Raw genomic sequence first — 22,972 nt, 5'->3', positions numbered from 1 at the left:
ATTAACGACAAAAATGCCTCAAAAAACATCACTTCGGAAATACTACAAAAAACACTGCTATGGAAATACTACACAGTACTTCAAAAATAAAACTACAATAATGCAACAAAAATACTAAACATATACAGAGATACTACCGAAATGCCTTCAAAACACTACTAATGAAATACTACAAAACACTGATACGGAAATACTACACAGTACTTCAAAACTAAAACTACAATAATAACACAAAAATACCAAAGATATACAGATATACTACAGAAATGCCTCAAAAACACCATTAAAGAAATACTACAAAAACACAGCTATGGAAATACTACACAATATTTCAAAAATAAAACTAGAATAATGCAACAAAAATACTAGAGAAATACTACAAAATTTCGCTGCATATACATAAACATCAACTTCAGTTTTACTTGGTGGGTGGATCCCTCAACCACCAAAACCATAAGGCACCATTTCCTGCAGTGTGTCTTGGGCAAGTACAGCCTGGTGGTGCCCATCCCTCCCCAGGTTCCACCCTTACATGTATATGTGTTTATAAATGAAAATAAATGGGATCGGGGCCCAGGATCACCCCCTTGACCAAATATTTGAACCCAACATCGCATGCGACTCCAAATAATTGCCACCCCTGCGTTAGAGGCATCGACACCCAAAAACCGCAACCTCAAAACACCCACGACCAGCCGACTTCTAATTTAAAACAGACAAAATAAGAGACAGAAATAAAAAGAAATGGGGAAAAAAAAACAAGTGCGGCTTTTGGCAAGAACTTGCTTGGATTAAATTTAGAAACAGGGAGCAGGGGAGGGGTGCCTTCATGCTTTTGGTTCTCTTCCCTTTTACCCACGCGCACATATGTCGCCGACGTGTGCGTGAAAACGCGGCAGATGCTAAGCAGACGGCGCAAAAAAACGGACTCTTGTGCAAAACCGGAAAACAACGCCCCCTCGAGGATGGGGTGAGGGGATTTTTTTGCCACCTCATGTGAAAAAGAGTAAAGGACGTGGAATTGGCAGGATTGGGTAGGGTTACTTTAACTGGATTACTTTCAATTACTTTTGGATTACACAAATACCAAATATGCTAATAAAAGACAAAAGAAACGAAATATGAATAAAATGACTAAATTTTGTGCAGGCTTGGGGAGTAACGGAATACATGGAACGGCAAAAATGATGTTGGCAAGCTGTTAGGATTTATTTTCATTTTGTTTCTGTCGCATTTTATGTTAGTTTTGCCGGAGATCCAAGAGATCAAAGCCAGGAGAGAAAGCTTACCACGTGTTGTGAGTCATCATTTTATTAATTTTTATTTTATTTTGTCTTTTATTTGCATATTTGGTATTGGAGTAATCCAAAAGTAATTGAAAGTAATCTAGTTAAAGTAACCCCTACCCAACCCTGGGAATTGGCAACATCCCACTGTCTTTGTTTTGCCCCCACCAATTTCATGTTATCATTTAGAAAAAATAAGATAAATAAATCAATTAACGGCTTATTAAATCATGGGCGTAGCTAGCCCAATTTTGGGGTCATTCAAGCTTATGGATGACCTATATTTCCTGTTAATGATATGTATTAATTGTTATTACAACATCGATTGCAGCCTGGTCATCCTGGAAGGGGGATTACCTCATGTGCAGTCCCTTCTCCAGTTTTCTTCATTTTCCTCTTGCTGAGGTTTTTGAGTTTTTCGTTGCCCTCATGTAGGTTTTAGATCAGGGGATGGTGTCACAATAGTCTGTAGTATGTACAGCCCTTTGACTTAAAAGCAATACTGTACAAATAAACATGACTTGACATGAACAGAAATACTCCACTGCCTTGGAATGGTTCAGTTCATTTTATTCCTAGCACCAATTTGGTCCCCTTCTCCGCTTCTCTTCGGTTCGGCTAGAGTCACTTGCGACATAGCGGCAGAATCCGTGGAGGGTACAGTACATTATGGTGAGAGTATATATATACTAGTGATCAGCTTTTTATTTCGAATCCCTGAAGCGTGTGCTGAGTACTTTATACGAGTAGTTCATGGGCCGCGAGTCGAGGTGTGTGTCGATGACGTAAGCAGTGACGTTTGAAGCCCTGCGAAGCGGGTGTGCCACGTGACTGATTCAGAAAACGATTCGATAGGTTTGAGTGTAGTTTGAAATAAGAGCGCCAAAATAACACTAAGGATCCCCCTTAACTTTGACCGGGTCCAAAAACGATGAACAAATTACATAAAAATGAATAAGCATTTTGTTTTACCTCTTCATTTAACATTTAAACTTGTTTTATATATACTTGTATTCAGAGAATGATTCCCCCTTATTTTATTGTACGCACCAAGTCTGTTACACATTATTCTGTCCACATGATGGTGTCATTGCGGGAATGATTAATCTTGAAGCATTTCCCTGCAGGATTTCATTTACAGTCGTTATGTTGAATAACTATTTTACCACCCAATTTCGTGACTTTGTTAACATTAACAGATATTAGTATCATCTTAGCCGCATTAAAATAGAATGCAACAATGATACGGCTTATCTGTAATGTGTAGGGTGGAATTACAGTATAAAGTGTTGAATAGAATGCATTATTGTTTGATAGGTTCCATGTTTCTTCTTCTGTAAATGTGAGTATAATTTATTATAATTAATGACTAAAAACTGGGCAAAGCGTGCTAATAGTATTTCTTTTAATCTCAAAATCAAATGTAATGCTCACAAATGGGAAGTGAATCAATTGACACTCCTGAACAGTTTTGAGTGATCCTAATTCAAGTCAAATGAAAAAAGACGCTAACCATAAAATCCCCCAAATCACGCGAGACTTCGGTTTGGTTGCTATTGCTAGGAGCGCCAAAAAAATGGCAGATTGCGTCAACTCATGCTAATTGACTACGTGGAAGACTCGACAGTGTCGAAAGTGGCGTCAAAAAAGTGGATAAAATGAGGTTTTTCACCCCTCCAAAATGCGTAAGTCACACTTTCGTTAATGATATGAGTCTTAACGTCGTCCACAGTTACCGTTATAATGCTAATGACGAAACTTTTAGCGCGTTAGCAGAAGGCGAAAATAGTCCGGAAGTCCTTAGAGTGCAACTCAATTTCAGTTTTTAATATTAACACCACAGTAAGTGTTAAATTGACAATATCTAAAGTGTTGTATCACAAAAAAATTTATTCTAGTTGTCACTCACTGTATAACAGTGTTAACATTTTTGGGGGTCTAAGGAACACTCCCCCAATTAAATAAAATTGAGGCACAGTTTTATTAAAGGGACAGTGTGTATTACTTGACCTCTCCAAACAGTTTTATGCCGCGATGATAAAATATTCAGAGTGATATCGCATACGTTGTTTTGTTTTTCTGTAATTTCAGGCTGAAAATGGTTACATTAAAAAAAGGAACGCTTCAAATGCAGTCCAAACGTCAATCCAAACTCCATAATAGTTATTTTTCGAGCACATTTAAGAAGTTCACATACTTGCACGTGTATCAAATGGAGCTACAATGATGATTTCAGCCAGAAGATGGTATCTGCAAGTAGAATGTTTTTGAAGTGACATACACCACTTTTAAAATGGATAAAGGTGTCTTAGACAAATAAGTGCTTCGCAAGTTGAGTTTAATGTTGGAGAAAAGTAGCGGTAAGTAGAGGTCGACCAGTTATCGGGCGGGCCGGTTATCAGCACCGATATTTGGGAATTTTGACGGATATCGGTATCGGCATATTATTAGGCCAATTAAGCCGATTGTTAAACACAACACCGAGCAACAGCCGAGCCTAACTTTTCTCTTCCTCTCCTGCCTTTTGTCTCAGACGCCACACACACCCTGGCTTATGATTGGAGCTAAGGTGAACAAAATTGTCATATTAGACCACGTTTTTGCTTTGATGACTTTTAAATGGACGTAGGAGATTCATTTTAAACCAAAGTAGTGCTTAGATCATATTTTGTGTCGGGCAACTACATCTCAACGAGTTCAATTTTATGTGGGCATCTTAGCATCAGAATAACACACACCCCTAATTTTTGATGAATAATCGGTACGAAATGTTGTAACACTCGTTCTCAGCTTAAACTAAGCATTGTAAAATCAAAAATTGTTGAATACGTGCAGAAATGATTAAAATAATTTATTGACACTGTCAATTATGAACACCATGCCTAAATAAAATTGACTTTGTATTTATTTAATGTTTTTCAAAGTCAAATTCATCATCAGATACAAGAGATAGTCATTTCCCATGGTCGTGATATTTAGGGTTTATATTTTTCAAGATGACTTTCTGTTATCTCCATTTCTTATCAAATTTCTTTGGTACCGTGAATAAAAATAGTGTGATAATCACATAAATCAAATGCCTTTTTATTACCTTTATCACTGACAGTCTAGTCGGTGGCGCAGTGGTTAGCGCTTGTGCGGCACAGTTCATGTCATGGGAACCTGTCGTGGGTTCAAATCCAGCTCCAGACTTCCTGTGCGGAGTTTGTATGTTCTCCCCGTGCTTGCGTGGGTTTCCTCCGGGCACTCCGGTTTCCTCCCACGTTCCAAAAACATGCATTTCAGGTGAATTGGCCGGTCAAAATTGTCCATAGGTGTGAATGAGCGAATGAGTTGTCTGTCCCTGTGTGCCCTGCGATTGGCTGGCAACCAGTTCAGGGTGTCCCCTGCCCACTGCCCGGAGATGGCTGGGATGGGCTCCAGCCCCCCCGCGACCCTAATGAGGATAAGCGGTACGGCTAATGAGATGAGATGAGATGAGTCTAGTCGTTAGATTCGTCGCTCATGTCCCCATGATCTTTGATTTTTGCAATCTGGAGATGGAATAAGAGCTTGCTCTGTCCACTCCACGCATCGGTCCGGTATTACAGTACCTCCGGGAACGGTGCATTCGCAATGATCGCAGCAAGGCTTCAGGGCTAAGACCTTAGCTTGGCCTTTTGGCTCCTAGGCTTTGTAGCATATTATGAACTGACCGATAATGGATAATGAATAACGAAGATAGAACAATAACCCTTAAAAACCCCAACCCCAATTTTTGTTGTATCCAATGTCTTGTGATTCTGGTCAGTGATATATTTTTTACTGATCAGTTATTGCACCGTAAAACCTTGTGTATAATGCACACCCAAACTTTGGATTCTTCTATCTTAGGTTCAAAAATAAGTGCGTTATACAAGAATAGATACGGTAAGCAGATTCATTTAAACGTAAGTAGTCTTTTGCGTCCTTCGCAACCCTTTTAGGCGGCTTCAATTTTCCTTGTCCAAGTTTGTATTAAAATTTTTGTACGATTCGGCGATCATCGTTCTAATGACGGGAATTTATGCTCCACAGCTCAAAGAGACAAAATTCACCTCATCAGCATTCTGATCTTGCTTTTGAATCATGGCCCCTAATCCGAAGGTGACCTTCACATCTTCCCTGCCTGGTGCTTAATGAGAGGACGCCAGGGGGCGCAGATTAGCAATCAGGGCCCCAGGGAAAATCAGCGGGAAGTCCTGGGGGGACCTTGAGCCACAGAGCCCATTCCTCTTTTTCACAGCCCCACTCATCCACAAAGCAGCAAAGGTACGATTTGACCTTCCCGGCTTCCTTACTCACTGATTTTTAATAACACAATTTTTATGGGAACAGCAAAGGGGAATGAATGTTTGGTAAATGTGAGTGTGTTCTTGACTCCAGCCACCTCCCACTAAGAGGTATTAGCTTCGGTACATAGATAGATAGAATTCTTTTTTTATTGTTTTGGAGGGAGGTCTGTGTCTTACTTGTCGAGATGGAATGCCGCAATCTCAGCATTGTGTCTCTCAAAGTCAGAAAAGTAGAAGAAGTCCGGCGGCGTCTCCTGTTCCCGGGTTTGCCTGACGGGACAAAAAAAAAAAAACAAAATCCATGAATTACCTTAATCAATCATGAATTACGCACATTTTTTTAACCTAAAAAGCGCTTTATGCACGAGGTCTTCCATATCGGGCTGACCACATTTACAGAACATTGGATGAAACGGGACTCGAACCCGGGTCACGGCAGAAATAGCGACACATCCTTACCAATAGAGAACACCATAGATGATTTACAAAATTATGTTAAATTTGATCTCAACATCACACTATTTTTACTCTTTGTACCAGATACGGATGTTAGAGAATGGAGAAAACAAGTTGTCCTGAAAGATATGAGCGCAAAAAAAGCAGGATGTGGGGAAATGTCTCTTTGGTGTATCTGTCGATGAACCGGGCTTTGAAAGACATGAAATGGATACATCGTACATTTCATGTTGGTATTGGTTTGGTAGTTAACGTTGTCAATGATTTTAATCATGGGTGCACATATTCAACAACATTTGTCTCTTACGTTGCTCAGTTTAAGATTAGAAGAAGTGAAATTAAATTTTATACAGTTCTCTAATAAAAAAAAGGGGTGTGCGTTATACACAAGTGTGCATTATACAACAATAAAAAGGGTTTGCCTTTTTAAAAATCGGTTTTCCCCTTTTTTCCACAATTATTGTATCTCAAAACGTTTTGTGGACAGTTCAAGGTAAAAACGTTCTTTCCTCTTCCCGCAGTTTATTTCTCCACTTTTATTTTATTGACAGACCACACAAAAGCGGTTGGGTTCTTTTTTTACTTTGAGAAAATGAAAAGCCTCCCCCCAAAAAATAGAGTGGACATCTTAAAAAGTGGAATATATGTGATTCGTGCGATAAGTTGCGACAAATAAAATAAAAAAAGTAACACATGGCTCCTAGTCTTGTTGCTTTATTTGGTCAGTTAATGTTAGGCAGAGTTCACAGGGTTCGAGTGTCAAAACACTGGCGGCCACGCCCACTGGGGGGTGGATGGCACTGCCGTGTGCAAACATGACAGTCGTATGAGACATTTTATCTAAACATTTGTTTTACATTTCAAACAAACTATTCAAAACACAGTAAAAAATGTAATGTCATGTTGTTATATACATTTATTTAACAATGTATTTAAAATAGTTACCTGTTATTTCACAACCCCGTAAGTCAAAGCTTTTTTTTTTAGATATATTTCAGATTTTTTTTCCCATTTCGATGCTTTCTTTTCTAATATAGTTACGCTATTATTACATTGCAATTGCAGTCAGCGACCCAGGCTCCGGCTAGAAATACAAACCGAGCTCTTACACAAACTTAACCAAACACTAAACCCAGAATTGGTGCTGGCATGGCTGGTGATTCTAATACCAGTTGAGTTACCCTAAACCTAGCACTAATCGAAATTAACCATAGTTGATGCCAATACCTTAACCCTAACTCTAGCGCCAACAATCTTACTAGTTAGGGGTCTAGTCATAGTGAGTATCGTGTAGTATTTCTGCTGTAGTATTGCGCTAGGTGCTCGGTTGTCGACAGACAGCGGGGTGCCCTCCGCCAACTTTGGCATTTTCCCTGTGCGTGCTCCCTGGCGCCAACGCACGGCTAACCCGCGCTATTTTTGTTTTTGGGTTTTTCCCTTGCCCTCATTAAGGTTTCAGATCAGGGGATGGTGTAATAGTAGTATGTACAGCCCTTTTTTGTCTTCTTGTGATTGAGGGCTATATAAATAAACATGACTTGACATCAATATTTAACTGTTAATACAATATTATTTTATGATTAAACCATTACATTGTTATTACTCAATACTGTTAAAAAACTATTTTAAAACATTTTTGTCATATAAAGGGCCGATTTATTGGTAATCAATTTTTCTCTACTTTTCTACGATGATTTCACAATTTTATCATTGTTATCACATTATTATTACATAGTTAAATACTAAACCCCTGTAAAAATACAACAAAAATGTTATTTCAGAAAATAGTGTGTTTAATATTCACCAGACACAATCTTGAATTTGACAAACTCAACAACTGATTTGATTACTGTTTACTAGTTTTAGTAGCTAATCAGTAGTCGTGGCCTAAAGCAGCTCCCTCCTTGATATTCAACTGACTCTATCTTGTTATGGAGCATTTAATAAAAAAGAGTGAGAATACCAGCAAACTTTCTAAATAAGAAAACTGCAGCACCCTAAGTGACTGCAAACGTACATAAATGCACGGCCGCACTCGGCTCCATAAATGTTTGCGGCAAGCTGACGGGGGAAAAAAACACGGCGGATAGGACTTAATATAGTGCCACCTAGATCTTATAAGCTCCATTTGTTCTGCGGTTGAGCAATACTCATAAGTCAAGGTAAGAGGGGTGTGGTGTGGTGTGATAAACATTCATTGGGGGAAATCTACCTGCATGTATCATGGTACAAAAGGTACCAACCTCAAAATAGCGGGAAGAGAACATTTAGTCTCGTCTGCACAGCAGTCAATACCATAGATTATGCTCGTCCAGACTGATACAGAAAAATTCCATTTTTTGTTTATTACACACTAGATATAAACACACAGAAGTATCCTTGTCCTTTTTTTCACTTTCGATACCAATATTGAGGCCTTGAGTATTGTCTAACATTGTAATGTTTTTGCATAACAATAACATGTATAGTGTTTATAGAAATAGGAATAAGACGCCTTCAATGAAATTTAAAGCTGCCCCATATAGTGCACTTATACCATAGATTTAAAGGTAACATAAAATTTTAGAATTAACATTGAAACAAAAATGAACATCGAATTTCCCAAAAATATAAAAACTTTCACTTCAAAGCGGAGCTGTAAGCCGCTGCGTCCTGACGCATTGCCACAAATAGACCGATACCATAGTGTTCATTTTACCTCTGAAAAGTGATGGGTCCCAGGGACTCGCATGCTCAAAAATCTATGGGTCCCAACAGAGATCTATGGGTCCCCAAAATTTAGTGTTATCGAGGTTGAAATTGTAAATCGGCGACAAATATATAATATAAATCTATATATTCATTCAGTTTTAATCATCACAGTTAATTGGTAATAGAAAGCAATTATCACTTCAGATTTTTCAGTTCACAAAGATATTGTACATTGTACAAAATAATATTGCTGAAATATTAGTCTATATATTCATGCACTTTTAATCATCATAGTTAATTGGTAAGACGAAGCAGTTACCACTTCAGATTTTTCAGTTCATATATTCTTCGTGGTTTGCTGTCCCGCCACAGTTGTATTGCCTTTTCAAGGTCCAATCCATTATCATCCTCCTCATAGCATAACCAGGAATATGATTTGTCCATTTTGGCAGAAAAGTCATTTTCTTGCTAGGAGTATTCTTTTGTTTATTTTCTTTCGTCGAATCGTTCGCTTCAACACACGTGTTTTCCTTGCCTCCGCGATCTTTCAAAGAATTTTTCTGCCGTTTTTTTGTGCCGGAATTATTGCCCTTGTTATCGCTTTCTGTATTATGTTTCGACTTATTACTGACACTGAAGAAATTACCAATTTTGTGTTGATTGTCCCCTAATGCTAACTGTTTTTTCGAAGGCATACTCATACCTGTCAACCTCCACGGCTCCATGCCCTTACAAACTGTCGTATTTTTCCTTACAAAATACAAAAAAATCTTACAACAAATTATTGTTGGTAATATACTGATTAAAGGGATAACCTCAAACCTGTCTTTTTTTCATTTTCTCCTTTCTTCTTCCTTTTTTTTTCTTAACTTCTTTATACAACATCATAATTCGAAATATAATGCATTAAAGCAAGTGAGCCGTTTGAGAGCCGGCTCTCTTTAATGAGTTGAGCCGAAAAAGCCGGTTCTCTAAAAAGAGACGGACTTTCACTACACAACTCGACCTTGTTTGACTTGATTGATTTGCTGTTTGGTGATAGTCGTTGTATACCGGATGGTACCCATCATTGACAAATTTGCGTTTTTCCGTACAGATTTTCTTGTACGTCGTACATGTCTTAAAATGCATAATAAACGTACTTTGTACGGCAAAAACGTACAGGTTGACAGGTATGCATACTTAACTTTCACTCAACGACAAACACCACAACAATGACGTCATCTGTCGTCTGTTGTGGGCAAAGAGCTGGACAGCCTAACAACAGTAGCTGAGAGACGGGCACTGAAAAAGCTGCGGTCAATCATGGACAATCCATCGCATCCACTACACAGCATTATCTCCAGACAGAAGAGTAGTTTCAGCGACAGACTGCTGTCACTGTCTTGTACTACGAACAGACTGAAGAGATCTTTTCTTCCTCATGCCATGAGGCTCTTTAACTCTACCCGGCAGAGTAAAAGCCCACAGTAAACCACACCACCTACATTGCATATTACCGAATCTTATTGCAATATGTATTCTGTGTAGCACTATTTAGTTATTCTATATAACACGCTACAGTGGGTATTTGCACGTCACACTGGGTATTTGTATATTTTATTCTTTGTGCTTTATTATTGTATTGTTCTCAGCTCAGGGATGATGCTGGAAATGTGAATTTCCCTTCGGGGATGAATAAAGAATCAATCTATCTATCTATCTATCTATCTATCTATCTCGAAGCAACAAGATCTCGTTGGCCGAGATCGGCGTGCAGACGAAAACTCGAACCGCGGGACCAAAACAACAATGGCAGATCTGCCTGACGAAAAGTTTGGAGTGCTGTAAATTTTTGTTTAAAAAAAATAATAATCGGGTAGTAATGACAATTTTGTGTCAAAAAAGTTGCGTCCCAGGGATGCACATTGATTTGACACTATGCGTCCCCAGCAAAAATGATGCGTCTAGGACGCAGGGACGCGGGCAAATGAGAACACTGACCATAACTTATGGTCTGATTTGTCCAGACGGAAGAAATGGCAGAAACAAAGTATTTTTTTAACTACATATTATAGCAGAAGTCACCAACCCTTTTGAAGCAGAGAGCTACTTTTTGTTACTGATTGGTGCAAAGGGCTACCATTTTGATATCTCATCTCATCTCATAAGCTGCACCGCTTATCCTCAGTAGGGTCGCGGGGGTGCTGGAGTCCATCCCAGCAATCATCGGGCAGTACTGGTTGCCAGCTAATCGCAGGGCACACATGGACAGACAACTCGCTCGCTCATTCATACCTAGGGACAATTTGGACCGGCCAATTCACCTGAAATGCATGTTTTTGGAATATGGGAGGAAACCGGAGTGCCCGGAGGAAACCCACGCAAGCACGGGGAGAACATACAAACTCCGCACAGTAAGTCCTTTAGCTGGATTTGAACTCACACAGGAGATTCCCAAGACCTTAGAACTGTGCCGCACAAGCGCTAACCACTGCTCCGCCGTGCCGCCCCCATTTTGATATATATTTCTAAAATAACACCAAAACCTAATGTCAATCAGAAATCAAATTGAGTAGAAAACCGCAATGACGCATCACTGGTGAGCTATTTTCTGTTTTTTAGGGGGCTACCTGGAGGCCCCGCACAAGAGTATAAAAACACACACAAATTATCCAATAGCTTGTACCTAGGGATACCATTACAATAAACATTCTGGTGCAGTCATTACTGCCACCTAGCGGACTGGAGTGGAGCACCATAGATTTATTTTGCAGCATCATTGCCGTGGCGACCAGTTTTATCATGGCTGACCTTTCCACCAATGACATTTGATAAACTGACTAGATGGGATGCGGCGGCTAGTTACATCATTTTATGTCTTGGATTCCAAATGGGGAGGGGTGTGACAGGTTATTGTGTTTTTGAGTAAGTGCTGCGCGCGTGGTCGGGATGACATTTGGTTAAGTGAGGGGGGGGGACGAAAAATATTATTTTTGCGATTACATTTTCTACAAAAACGGCGTGGAATGGTGGAATGGATAAAAGAAACTATTAAAAGTGGTGGGGGTCTAAATAACCTTCGGAAAAGGATCCAGGTGTGTGTGTGTGTGTGTGTGTGTGTGTGTGCATGCATGTGTCGTTGATTCTCGGTGTCATGCTGTTACAGCTCAAAGGGGGGGGGGGTGTTATCTCCAGTGCTCCTACCCCCTTTTCCTCTTCCCCCAACTCCCCTCTCCTTGCTGCTCTATTAGCCTTTCACAAGCATGCTCCGCTATGTAGAGAGACAGCTGCTTCCTTCCAGGGAAGTCGAGTCACGCAGTAGGATTATGCTCCCAATTTTTTTTGTGTTAGGGACGTGGACATAGATGGATATTTTCAGGTTTGATTTAAAATTATACAAAATTATATAAATTCAGGATCTACAATTGCATATATCTGTAAACCTTATGGTGTGCAGCAAGGCTGTATTCCAATCCCCCTGTGACCAGAAAAAAACTCATATCATATACTGTTACCTTGCAACCTGCTCTAATCCCCAAAACACAGGGTTAATGAGAAACTTGGCATATACAGTTAAGAATAACAGTAAATCGTTATGCAGCAAGGCACTTTTGCTATACACTGATAATATAAATTTCCTATGCAATAAATTATAATCCCAAAATGTTTTTTTCACTGCAGATTTAGGATTTACTATTTAGAATCACAGTAAACCCACGAGTGTTGCAGAAATGCTCCAATCCCTAGTAAATAGCAAATGTTACTAGTCTTTGTGGTTATTATGCAACCAACTGTTATCCACCCAAAAATGAGTTACAGTAAACCATTACGAATTGCAAAAATGCTCTATCCACATCCCCTCTTAATAATAGTATTTTAAAATGCTATATTATTACTATGCAAAAAAACGGAATCCTGACAGACTGATTTCAATTAAAAATGTTGGACTTACTGTTGAGAACAACAGTAAATCCTCTTTGTGCAGCATGGCTCTTTTGCCATCCACTGTGAATATCAACAGTTTGTACAGTCACTATGCAACAAATAATAAAAACATAATTAAAAAATGAGAACTTAAGAAATTAAGTTAACAATAAACATCCACGAATTGCAGATACCTTAAGAGAATGGAATGAAGGCCTTGTTTATAACTCCAAAACAAGAATTAACTTTCATTACACAGGTGGAAAAGATTCTCTGTAAATTTGCAAGTAACCCAGGCTATACCTGGCTCTTCCCACACACAAAGATTGTATAACAAATATCAATTATTCGATGATTGTAACAGGACGATAGAAACTGGACTTTTTTTGCAACACTATAAATGGAATGAATAATGCAGCAGACAACATCCTGTTTAAGTTTAGCTTTCGTCTTCTTGAGGGAGGCAGGCGTGGGGAGGTATGGTGCGGGTGGCAACCGCATGCATAAATTCAGACATCCTCACTAAACACCCGAGGAACAAAAAGCCACTACCTAGAAAAAAGAAAGGTCTTTATTATTCCGGCACTTCAAAGAGGACGGAAGAGCTCTAAATGAAAATCACCAAGCAAAGCAAGAAGGATGCTCTCCTCTATTGTTATTGAGAGTCTTTTCTTCTACTTTGTGGAGGGAAGCAGGGTGGGCAGTGTCATTAATATACGTCTAAATGGATTGGTTTTGTCATTCTGCACATTAATCCCTGACGGGGAGGCGTGCACGTATGAAGCCACACGCAAAAAGGTCTCGAGTGGGTGTGCGGGGGGAGCAATCACGCTTCGCTGTAAATACGCTGCTCGGATAAACAGGCCTTGTAGATGAAGCCGTCATCTCAGAGTAATCTGATCAAGATACAATGACACCGTCTGCTTATCTGCTGCTAGATCCTTGCAAAGATTAAGTTGTCAGTTCCTATGTCCCTTAAAAAGACATTTTCTGTTGCTATGTGCATGGCAACAAGGAAGTTGTCAATTGCAATCTCCTTTATATGCCAAGTTGTCAGTTGCGTTCTCAACATAAAGGTTGCTATGTCCCATATACTAATTAGTCAAGCGCCCTGTGTGTCATGTTAAGCGGCTGACGTAGCTGAGGACACGTTGAGGCTGTAAAGAGTGAAGTGGGGGCGTCACCGGTAAAAGGTGACGCCTGGACGTGTATATAGGACCACGTGTCACACTGCAGAGAATAATGCTCAATTCCGAATTTTGGGTGAAGTCCGATGTTTTTGTGACATCGTTCACATTTCCTACTAAATGGGACTTGTATGCGATCTCCTGAGACTTCTATGCATCTCCGGTGTGAACACAACAAGTGTCCTGATTCTGCTAAAGTGGACATGTGACGTCACACGCAATGTGGAACTACCAATGGATGCAAATGCTGTGGCGTATTGTGCTACTGCAGGCTGTCTAGAGTTGTCCCCCCCCAAATATTAATCTAATTCAAAACCTTACTTTCCTTTTCTTGTAACGATTTCCGTGTTTCGTGTGATTTCTACGCTACGCGGGAAAACATGGAAACCGAGCAGCCGCCGCAAGAGATTAATGTGTAAAAAAATCCAGCCTGATCTCACCTGAAACCTTAAATTAACTTTGTTTGAGGGGCTATGCGTACTCCGGTGCCAAAGTGCGCACTTCTGCTTGACTTCGGCCCACTCCCTCAAATCAAGTGTGCACTTCAAAGTGCAGCGAAATGAAACTGAACGAAATGTCACCGAAAAGAAAATTATATTCTGCAGATTACAAGATGCAATTGGGGAAATATGCAGCTTGTTAGCTATTGCCGGGAAGCGGAAATTACATCTCGCGTAAGCGACGTAGAGGCGGAAAGAGGAAGGAGCGCATCTTCTACCCTGACACAGAGGCTGAGAATTTCTTCTGATTTAGTGATTTGGAGTTAAACTGATAGTTTGGTAAGCATGCTCTTTATGATGGGGTAATCTGAATAATATAACTTCTCGGGCCGAATTGCAGAGTTGAAGTGTGTTATTCAGGTAAAAGTACTGTTACTTCAGAAAAATATTACTCAAGTAGAGTAAAAAGCAGTCATCTGAATAATTACTTGAGTCAAAGTAAGTGCATGCTGTGTAGAGGCTCTATGAAGAAAAAAAAAACGGTAAAAATGAAGCCTGGCCTGACTTGATGATTGTCATTTTATGCCCAAACCCGGTCAGATCGGGCCTGGGCCCAAGATTTTACCTCTACTTTGTTGTTAGGTGGCCGCAGCAGAGGGCACCCGAGCGCTATCGTGCTGTGTAGTGGTAAATACAGAAACATAACCAGCTACGGAGATTGCATCTTTTAACATGGTGCTCCCTATGGTCGTGAAAATACGCTAAGTCAATGATCATGTCACATGATGTGATAATAGTTGCTATGTCCTATGTAATAGTATGCTGTTGGTTGTTGTGTATTTCTTACCAGAACAAGTTTGTCAGTTGTTATCCCTTGTACCAATCAGGTAGTCAGTGGCTATGTCCCTCGTGATGATGACATAGTTACCTGTGATCTCCTTTGTGACGAGTAAATAAGAAGTTGCTATGTCGATTGGGTTTTAGTTATGTCTTGTGTACCAATCAAGTTGTCAGTTGCTATGACCCTCGTGATAATGAGGGTATAATTGTGAATATGCTTAATTGCTGCTAAAATTATCGAGAAAAATTGTTCAAACCTCACATTGCTTATTTGCTGTTAATAGTGTCAATAAAACTGTTCAAACCAAAAAAACTTGTCATGTCCTGCGTAATGACATTGACAGTTGCTAAATTGATTGCAGTGATATTGACTGTTCCTATGTCCCGATAGATACATCTTTCAATTACAATTAAAAAATTAAATCTATTATAGTAATCCACGAATATTTCTATTACCAATTAATTGTTTAGAATTTGCAATCCAAATCAGAATTATAACTCCTTAAAATTAAGTATTTGTTTTAATCATCTAATCAAAATTAACTGACATTCAAACCTGCTCTATATTGTTACTGTGTATTTTTGTATCAAAATGTAGTATTATTGTTGTTTTCAGCCTCTCATTTCCAATAGGATATCTTAAACACAGATGACAAATCGATTGATATAGAATCTCATCATAGAAATGTAAACACGAATTGGTAAGTTTCCCACAAAAGAAGACCTAGTGCTCTCTAATATCCATTTCTAAAGCGGAGGTGGATTACACGAGTGTGTGCCACTTGGAGTGGGCGGCCACATGATGAAATCCGCTGCCCGGCAGAAACGACGAAGCTTAATCTCCGATGCTCATTCAGCTTTCAAAAGCAGTTCCTTCAATCGGCACCGCTACCACCGATACCAGTCGGCGCTAGGCCTTGATCTCCGCTAATTATTCACATTGTGCGATGCATAATCACTGCCGAAAGATTGAGCTTGAAAGATGCTCACAAAGTCCGCAGAGTATCTTTTTTCTAGTGTACATTTGCCATATCCCTTGTACCAATCGGGTAGTCAGTAGCTATGTCCCTCATGATGATGACATCATTTACAATGAGTAGAGTATACGATTAGATCAAAAAAATTGTGATTGGGTCGTTGTGATTTTTGCAGTAACTAACTCCTATAACAGCTGATCACGTGTCAAACTCAAAGGATTTCTTAAAAACGGGAAATGCCCTCACAGAGTGTGCAGTCATTCCCCTGTGACTCACGATGACGATTTAGCATTCTGTGATTGACTGTAATCATTTCAATTGCCCCAAAATAATAAGAAATGGAAAATAATGTAACTCTATATGATAAGCTTTTGAGGGTGCAGCCATATGTTGTATGCATGATTATCAAAGGATAATGAAACGAGCGTATGTTCGGACTCACCGAGGATTATGGTATGTTGTTGTTAGCGGAAGGGGGGATGCGCAAGAAAAAGTGACATTGGCATTGTCGGGCCTGCGGAGGAGAGAGCAGCTTGGCGGATTAGCGCCTAGCTAGTTTTCAGGGATGGCTCAAATCACCCTTCTTCCTCACACATAAAATGTGAAAATTCGGGTTTACTTTGGCATAGTCCCTCAAGTAAATCGGTCGGGCTCAGGCTGGTTAGGGCTTTTTATACCGCTGGGCGGGTCGGGTTGGATTTTTAGGCCCGATCTTACCTCTAATACAAGTATAGAAAAACAATCAGATATTGTAAAATAAGAAAAAATATGCTTAAAATGTACTAAAAACGTATTCTTTTTCAGTGTCGGTCAATACCAATGAAAGCTCTACAAGTCAAAGCTTAGCCTTATACGGTCAAATATTTGATGCCACTGCGTTTTTTAAAATTTCCTTAGTAATTCTTGGACTTGTCGTCCATCGTAAAATAATAAAAGCCCGTAAAAGTGTCTCCTAGGTGAGCTTTTCTTCCTGCCGCTACCAAACGAAATCTTGAAAACGTCGGCGGATTTGGAGGGCGAATGATGTAAATGCCTCAAAATAGTGTCGTTGCCTTCTTTTTATCTCAAGGGGGTGGGGTCACGTTTGCCCGCTGTCTGAGGATTATCATGATATCCCGTGACGGTTCACACACCGACCTTGAAGCTGCCGGTGCTACCATTTCAGGTGTTTTTGAAGTCGGCACAAGTGGAATTTAACAGTGTAAAAACATGCACCTCTATTTATGTGAGGTACTGGCGTGGCTGGGAAGCAGATCCCACAAATGTACACAAAAAAGATTTTGAAAAATGACCTATTTATAGAAAATTTGGGGGAATAGTGTTCAGATAAAAACAGCACAATTCACTAGGACCTTCAGATTTCTAAGACATAAAAGTTACTTAAAATCAGGCTTGACTACACATCTCTGCTACATAATTTCCACACAGTCCAAATGTATTTGTATAGCAGTTGTCAGACACTGAAATACAAATCAAAGTGCTGTATAATAACATTTAATATACAATACAATAAATAACACTAGTACAAGATCTAAATTAACAGAACGTGAACAAAGGGCAATATGGGGTATTATAGAATACGAACGAGTTTTAATTGAACAAAAAGATCGGGACGCAGGGAACATACTTATGTGTGGATGGTTCGAACAGAACAAAACATCAAAGGATATAATGACAACATTACACAAACATGTAAGAAAAATATGCAGAATATGTTGGGACACTGTCTCTAAATTAACTAAGTGTGAAAGAAATAGGGCAAGGGGAGCATACTCATACTTGAACAGGATGTCTACATAATATTTACGAGCTCTAACAGAACAAAACATGAAACATTCTATTATGTGGACATACCGTGTACCATGACAACGAGACTATTAAGTATAAGGTAGGCACTCAATGTAACTGAACAAAACAAAGGAGACACAGGATATGGTGGAATACAAACTGGTTCTTACTGAAGAAAATAGAACAGAACAACACAAGAAAGGCAGAACAAGACACATTCTCACATGTAGACTGAACAAAAACATGCCATGACAACGAAACCTTAAAATATAACGGTGGCACTAGCTCTAATTGAACAAAACATGAAAGGCGACTCATGGCATGGTGTGGTACCAACTCTTTCTAACAACAAAACATGAAAGGATGATGAAGCTGTCATTCTCTTGTGTGGATAGAACAACTACATAATGTTTCAACACTAACTAGCTCTAACAGAAGAAAACATGGTTGAAGATGTCCTTTGAGCTTGAGTTTGGTAGGGATAAACATACCAGACTCTGTGGTTATTTCCAGAAGAGCCCTTTTTGACTCTAATGATGCCCCATTACCAATTTCCCAAAATCCGTTTACTAACCCGGGGATTTTCCCCGTTCCTTTCAAGTCCCGAGCCGCGGGAAATTAGGAAAATCCATTAGTACCTCTTCCCGACCTGGCGGCCTGCCCCCCTACCCCGACCAGGGCAGAGGAAATAGCCGGGTATTAATGGCAGCTTTGATTACTCTCCTGTTCCTAATGCATCCGACATGAAAGGGTGGGAGAGGGGTTCACGACTCCTTGGCCTGCATCTTCGGTTTGCGTGTTTTCCCGTAAAACCTCTGTGCTAATATCGGCCTGGTTTCATCGCATGGAAGAAAATAAAAACGATGAGATTCGATCTGCAACGTCAGTGGAACTGTTTGAATCTAGGCTTAAAACACACTTCTATTCTATAGCTTATGAATGACCTATATCTCCTGTTGACGATATCTGTGTATTGTTATTACAACATCGATTGCAACCTGGTCATCTTGGAAGGGGGATTACCTCATGTGTGGTCCCTTCTCAAGGTTTTTTCATTTTCCTCATGTTGAGTTTTTTAAGTTTTTCCTTGCCATCATGTAGGTTTTAGACCAGGGGATGGTGTAATAATAGTCTGTGGTTTGCAAAAATCTGTGGTCTGTGCAGCCCTTTGAGACTCTTTGACATTATGGGCAATACAAAAAAATTGACTTGACTTGATAACATATTGGTGCAGTCTGCATTGTATTTGGAAATTATTTTATAGTGGTAGGAACAACTAATCGGTTAATAGAAAAGGAATTGGTGATCAACGTAATTTCCGACCATTAAAAAAATAAACGTATGTCAGTTACAAAAATATATTCTATCCAATTCTAAAGTTTTCGCAGATTTTTATAATCCTCCATGATAGAAGACTGATTGTCTTTGTGTCGAGTGGAAGTAAAACCTTTTGCTAACATTGGAAAGAAACCCCATTTTAATTTAACAATTTTTTGGGTCATTTCATTTAGCTTTTACTTTTAAGCAATTAAAGTAACTTGAATATTTGTTTTAATTTGAATCTTTTTTTTATTAATTTAAACCTTCTGTGTCGTGCTCATAGTTTTGCCTGTTTTTTCTTTTTATTTTAGAGCCAAACTAGTAACTAGACAATCCTTAAAGGTAATTTTTCAAATGTGAAATCAAACCAACGTACTGATATAAATCCATCCATCCATTATCTGCACCGCTTATCCTCAGTAGGGTCGCTGGGGTGCTGCAGACCATCCCAGCCATTTTGGGGCAGTGGACAGGGGACAACCTGAACTGGTTGCCAGCCAATCGCAGGGCGCACAGAGACAGACAACTCACTCGCTCACTCACACCTAGGGACAATTGGAAGCGGCCAATTCACCTGACATCCATGTTTTTGGAATGTGGGAGGAAACTGGAGTGCCCGGAGGAAACCCACGCAAGCACGGGGAGAACATGCAAACTCCACACAGAAAGGTTTGATCTCATAACCTCAGAACTGTGCCGCACACGCGCTAACCACTGCGCTGCCGTGCTGCCCTCTGATATAAATCGATTTCTATAATTTTCATTTTATTCTTTATTATATTTTTAATTTATTTAAATGTTTCATTTTCTATTAATTTTTAATTTCCTATTTTTTGCCTTTACTTTTGCACATTTTTTTTAGAGCCAAACTAGTAATAAGACTGTCCTTATCGACATTTAAAAAATGTCAAATCAAACTACCGTAAAGTACTGTTTAAATATTATTTGTTTAATTTTCAATTTATATTTGCATGTTTTTGATTCCTCTTAATGTTTATTTTATTTGTATTAATTTTTGTTTTCTATTTTTTGCTAATTTTCCCTTTTTTTGGAGCCAAACTAGTTACTAAACTATCTTTAATGAGATTTTTAAAAATGTGAAATCAAACCGTACGTAAGCTGTTTTAATTTCATTTGTTAAGTTTTCACTTTACTTTTATATATATTTTTAATTTCTCAAAATCTTTTATTTCATTATTAATTGTTGTCTTCTATTTTTGATTTTAAATTTGGTCTTTTTTTTGGAGCCCGACCAGTTACGAAATTTTTGTTAATGACATTTTGTTGAATGTGAAATCAAACTATCTAAACTAAAACGATCCAAACTTATTTTAAATTTGAGGATCGAAATAAGACGTTTGTCGTTTATGTGAAAATAATGTTTTACAGATGTCGCAAAATATAGAGCTGTTCTTTTGCAGTCTTCATATCTTCAATAAAAATGTTATTGAGTAAATGTATCTTTAGTATTTCTTACATTTTTCGTGAAAATCTATTATTAGATTCCTTTTTATGACTATGGTGCCCGTCATTTTATGTTCTTGGACAAAACCAGTCACAAAATTGTAACGTGAGGAACAAATTCTGCGAAACACTTCCGAAGCAATTTCTGGAGCATTTATGAGGTTTGGTCTTTCGACGAAAACGATGCCGCGCTAGCGGTAAGTAACATAATTGCCACTTAAGCCGTGTAATTACTTTATTACATTTTTGTAATACAATTCCAGCACACCCATTTCCACCAGTGGTTTCTAGTGTGAGATTCCTGTTTTTTTCCATTACGTAAAGCAAAAAGAGAAATTAACTGTAGACCAGGGGTCTTTTAGACCGAGAGCTACAGTGTGTTTTGTTACTAATTAGCGCAAAGGGCACCCAGTTTTTTAATGCATTTCTGAAATCTCAACTGGTCACGTTATTACTATGTTGTTACTTTGTCATTACGAGGTTAATTATTGGAAGTGGGGCTAAATAGACCCTGTGAACAACTTAAGTCATTTTACTAGAAAATCACAATGTACTGTACCAACACAGATGAGCTATTTCCAGAACAAGGCAACTCAGCTGTCGTAAGAGGGCACTTTAATGCACGTTGGAGACCCCTGTTTTAGAACTACACCCTATATTATATATGTATGTGTGTATAATATACAGACGCTCCCCTACTTACGACCATTTGACTTACAAAAAACGGTAGATCCGAACATTTTTTTCGGGATGTCAAAAAAATATCCGTATATTGCTGTAAGTTAGTTTTTACTATATATCATATGACAAATTCAAAAAAGTAGAATATTCTGCTACTTACTAATCAGTTTGATGCTGTGTAGTTGAACACAGCAAAAGTAAAAGCGAAAATAAACATGCTGCTCCCATGAGAATCTTTTCAAGTTGAGACTTGAATATCGTGGGTGGCTTTTTCTCTTCTGCTGTTTCAAAGTTAAATATATATATTAATCTCTTCATCAGAGGCGGCTCGCATTGCTTGTTTTGACTGCACCCGCTTTTTTTTTTTCCAGGCCCTTTCACACTAAGAGGCAAAGCTAAAGGAATGAGATAAATGCAGGAGAAATATAAATTAAAACTGACAATCAGGAATGCTTTTTTTGTTGTTGAAAAATGCACCGTGTTTTTTTTTTTCTTCCCCTCCCAGATGGAGGTCACGTCACAATTGATGATGGTGATTTTTAGTGGGGCATCTGTGCAGTAAATCCTTAAGAGGCAACATGTGACTGGGGGCCAGCTGCCATTTGTTGATTGAATTTGCCCGGAAAAAGAGTGAGCAGCTCGTCAGACCGTACGCATGGGGGGGGCTTAAAACGGGCTGCTGCGAACGTTTTATTTTTTATTTTTGGGTGTGTTTTTAGCACTCTGTTTACATGATAGGGACTGTAAAAATTTATTTTTTTTGTAAATTGAAAGTGTGGTTATTGAATATTTTATATCAAAGTTAGCATTTATTCATGATTATTTTCTTGAAATTTTGCGTTTATAAATTTTTTTAATTCATTTCTAAATACATATTTACATTTTTTTAGAATCCTTACTATTATTGTTTTATGTTATTTACATTACATTATTATTTTTATAATGTATGTAAGAACGTCAACATAAACTATCAAAAATCGGTTCTCCTAACGCATTGACACTTTAGCATTTGGACTGGAAAGCTTTGATATGCATCACCATTTCCCCCGGCAACCGCGCTGTCTTATCAGTAAAATTAACGCTGATAACAATTACCTGAAGGTGGCATCGCTGTGATAACATCGCCAGTCTATACAGGCTTCAGGAAGGAATGTTGCCATGGCAACAACTCCCAAAAAAGATGTTCAATTATTACAGTGAATGATAGGAAATTTTTGTCAGATTCCTATGAAATAAGTTTCATGAGAATATATTTTTACTAAATTTAACTCATTGTGTAGTTCGTCCAAAATATGTAGATTAAAAGCTTTTTCCCAGCAAATACTAAAGCCTTAAAGCTTTAACTCGAACGCTCTCGCTGTAAATTTCCCTAAATGATTTAATGCTTGAACTCATTAGTGTGAACATATCAAAGCTTGAACTGCAGATTTATCTTCAGTTTACGCTTAAGTTAAAGCAGCTATAAAGCTTTAACTCAAGGTGAATGAGCTTTATAGTCCGATGCGCCTATAGACTATTTTTAGCAATGCACCTTATAATTCGGTGCGCCTTATAGTGCGGAAAGTACGTGATATATATGATTATATAATCTTTTTTTTTTTTTTTTCGCTCTACTGTAAGGGT

General features: G+C 38.7%; 1 protein-coding gene, 1 long non-coding RNA gene and 1 pseudogene across 2 annotated transcripts in view; 2 read left to right on the top strand and 1 right to left on the bottom strand.

The window, feature by feature from the left end:
• fam20cb (FAM20C golgi associated secretory pathway kinase b) overlaps positions 1-22,972 on the bottom strand; it is a 50,063-nt gene that overhangs the window by 13,750 nt on the left and 13,341 nt on the right. Inside the window, exon 4 of the mRNA XM_088323732.1 lies at positions 5,777-5,869. Coding sequence (XP_088179858.1) covers positions 5,777-5,869 — 93 coding nt within the window. The remainder of the gene's footprint in view (positions 1-5,776; positions 5,870-22,972) is intronic.
• LOC148347372 (uncharacterized) overlaps positions 2,839-22,972 on the top strand; it is a 68,167-nt gene continuing 48,033 nt past the window's right edge. The window contains exons 1-2 of the long non-coding RNA XR_015848024.1: positions 2,839-2,971; positions 5,343-5,576. This is a non-coding gene — a long non-coding RNA (uncharacterized LOC148347372). The remainder of the gene's footprint in view (positions 2,972-5,342; positions 5,577-22,972) is intronic.
• Positions 4,805-4,894, top strand: LOC148347374 (U2 spliceosomal RNA; annotated as a pseudogene).

The sequence above is a fragment of the Urocampus carinirostris genome, chromosome 19, assembly GCF_059441175.1.
Source record: "Urocampus carinirostris isolate Australia breed hairy pipefish chromosome 19, RoL_Ucar_1.0, whole genome shotgun sequence".
NCBI lineage: Eukaryota > Metazoa > Chordata > Actinopteri > Syngnathiformes > Syngnathidae > Urocampus > Urocampus carinirostris.
This window is presented reverse-complemented; position numbering and strand designations above follow the sequence as displayed.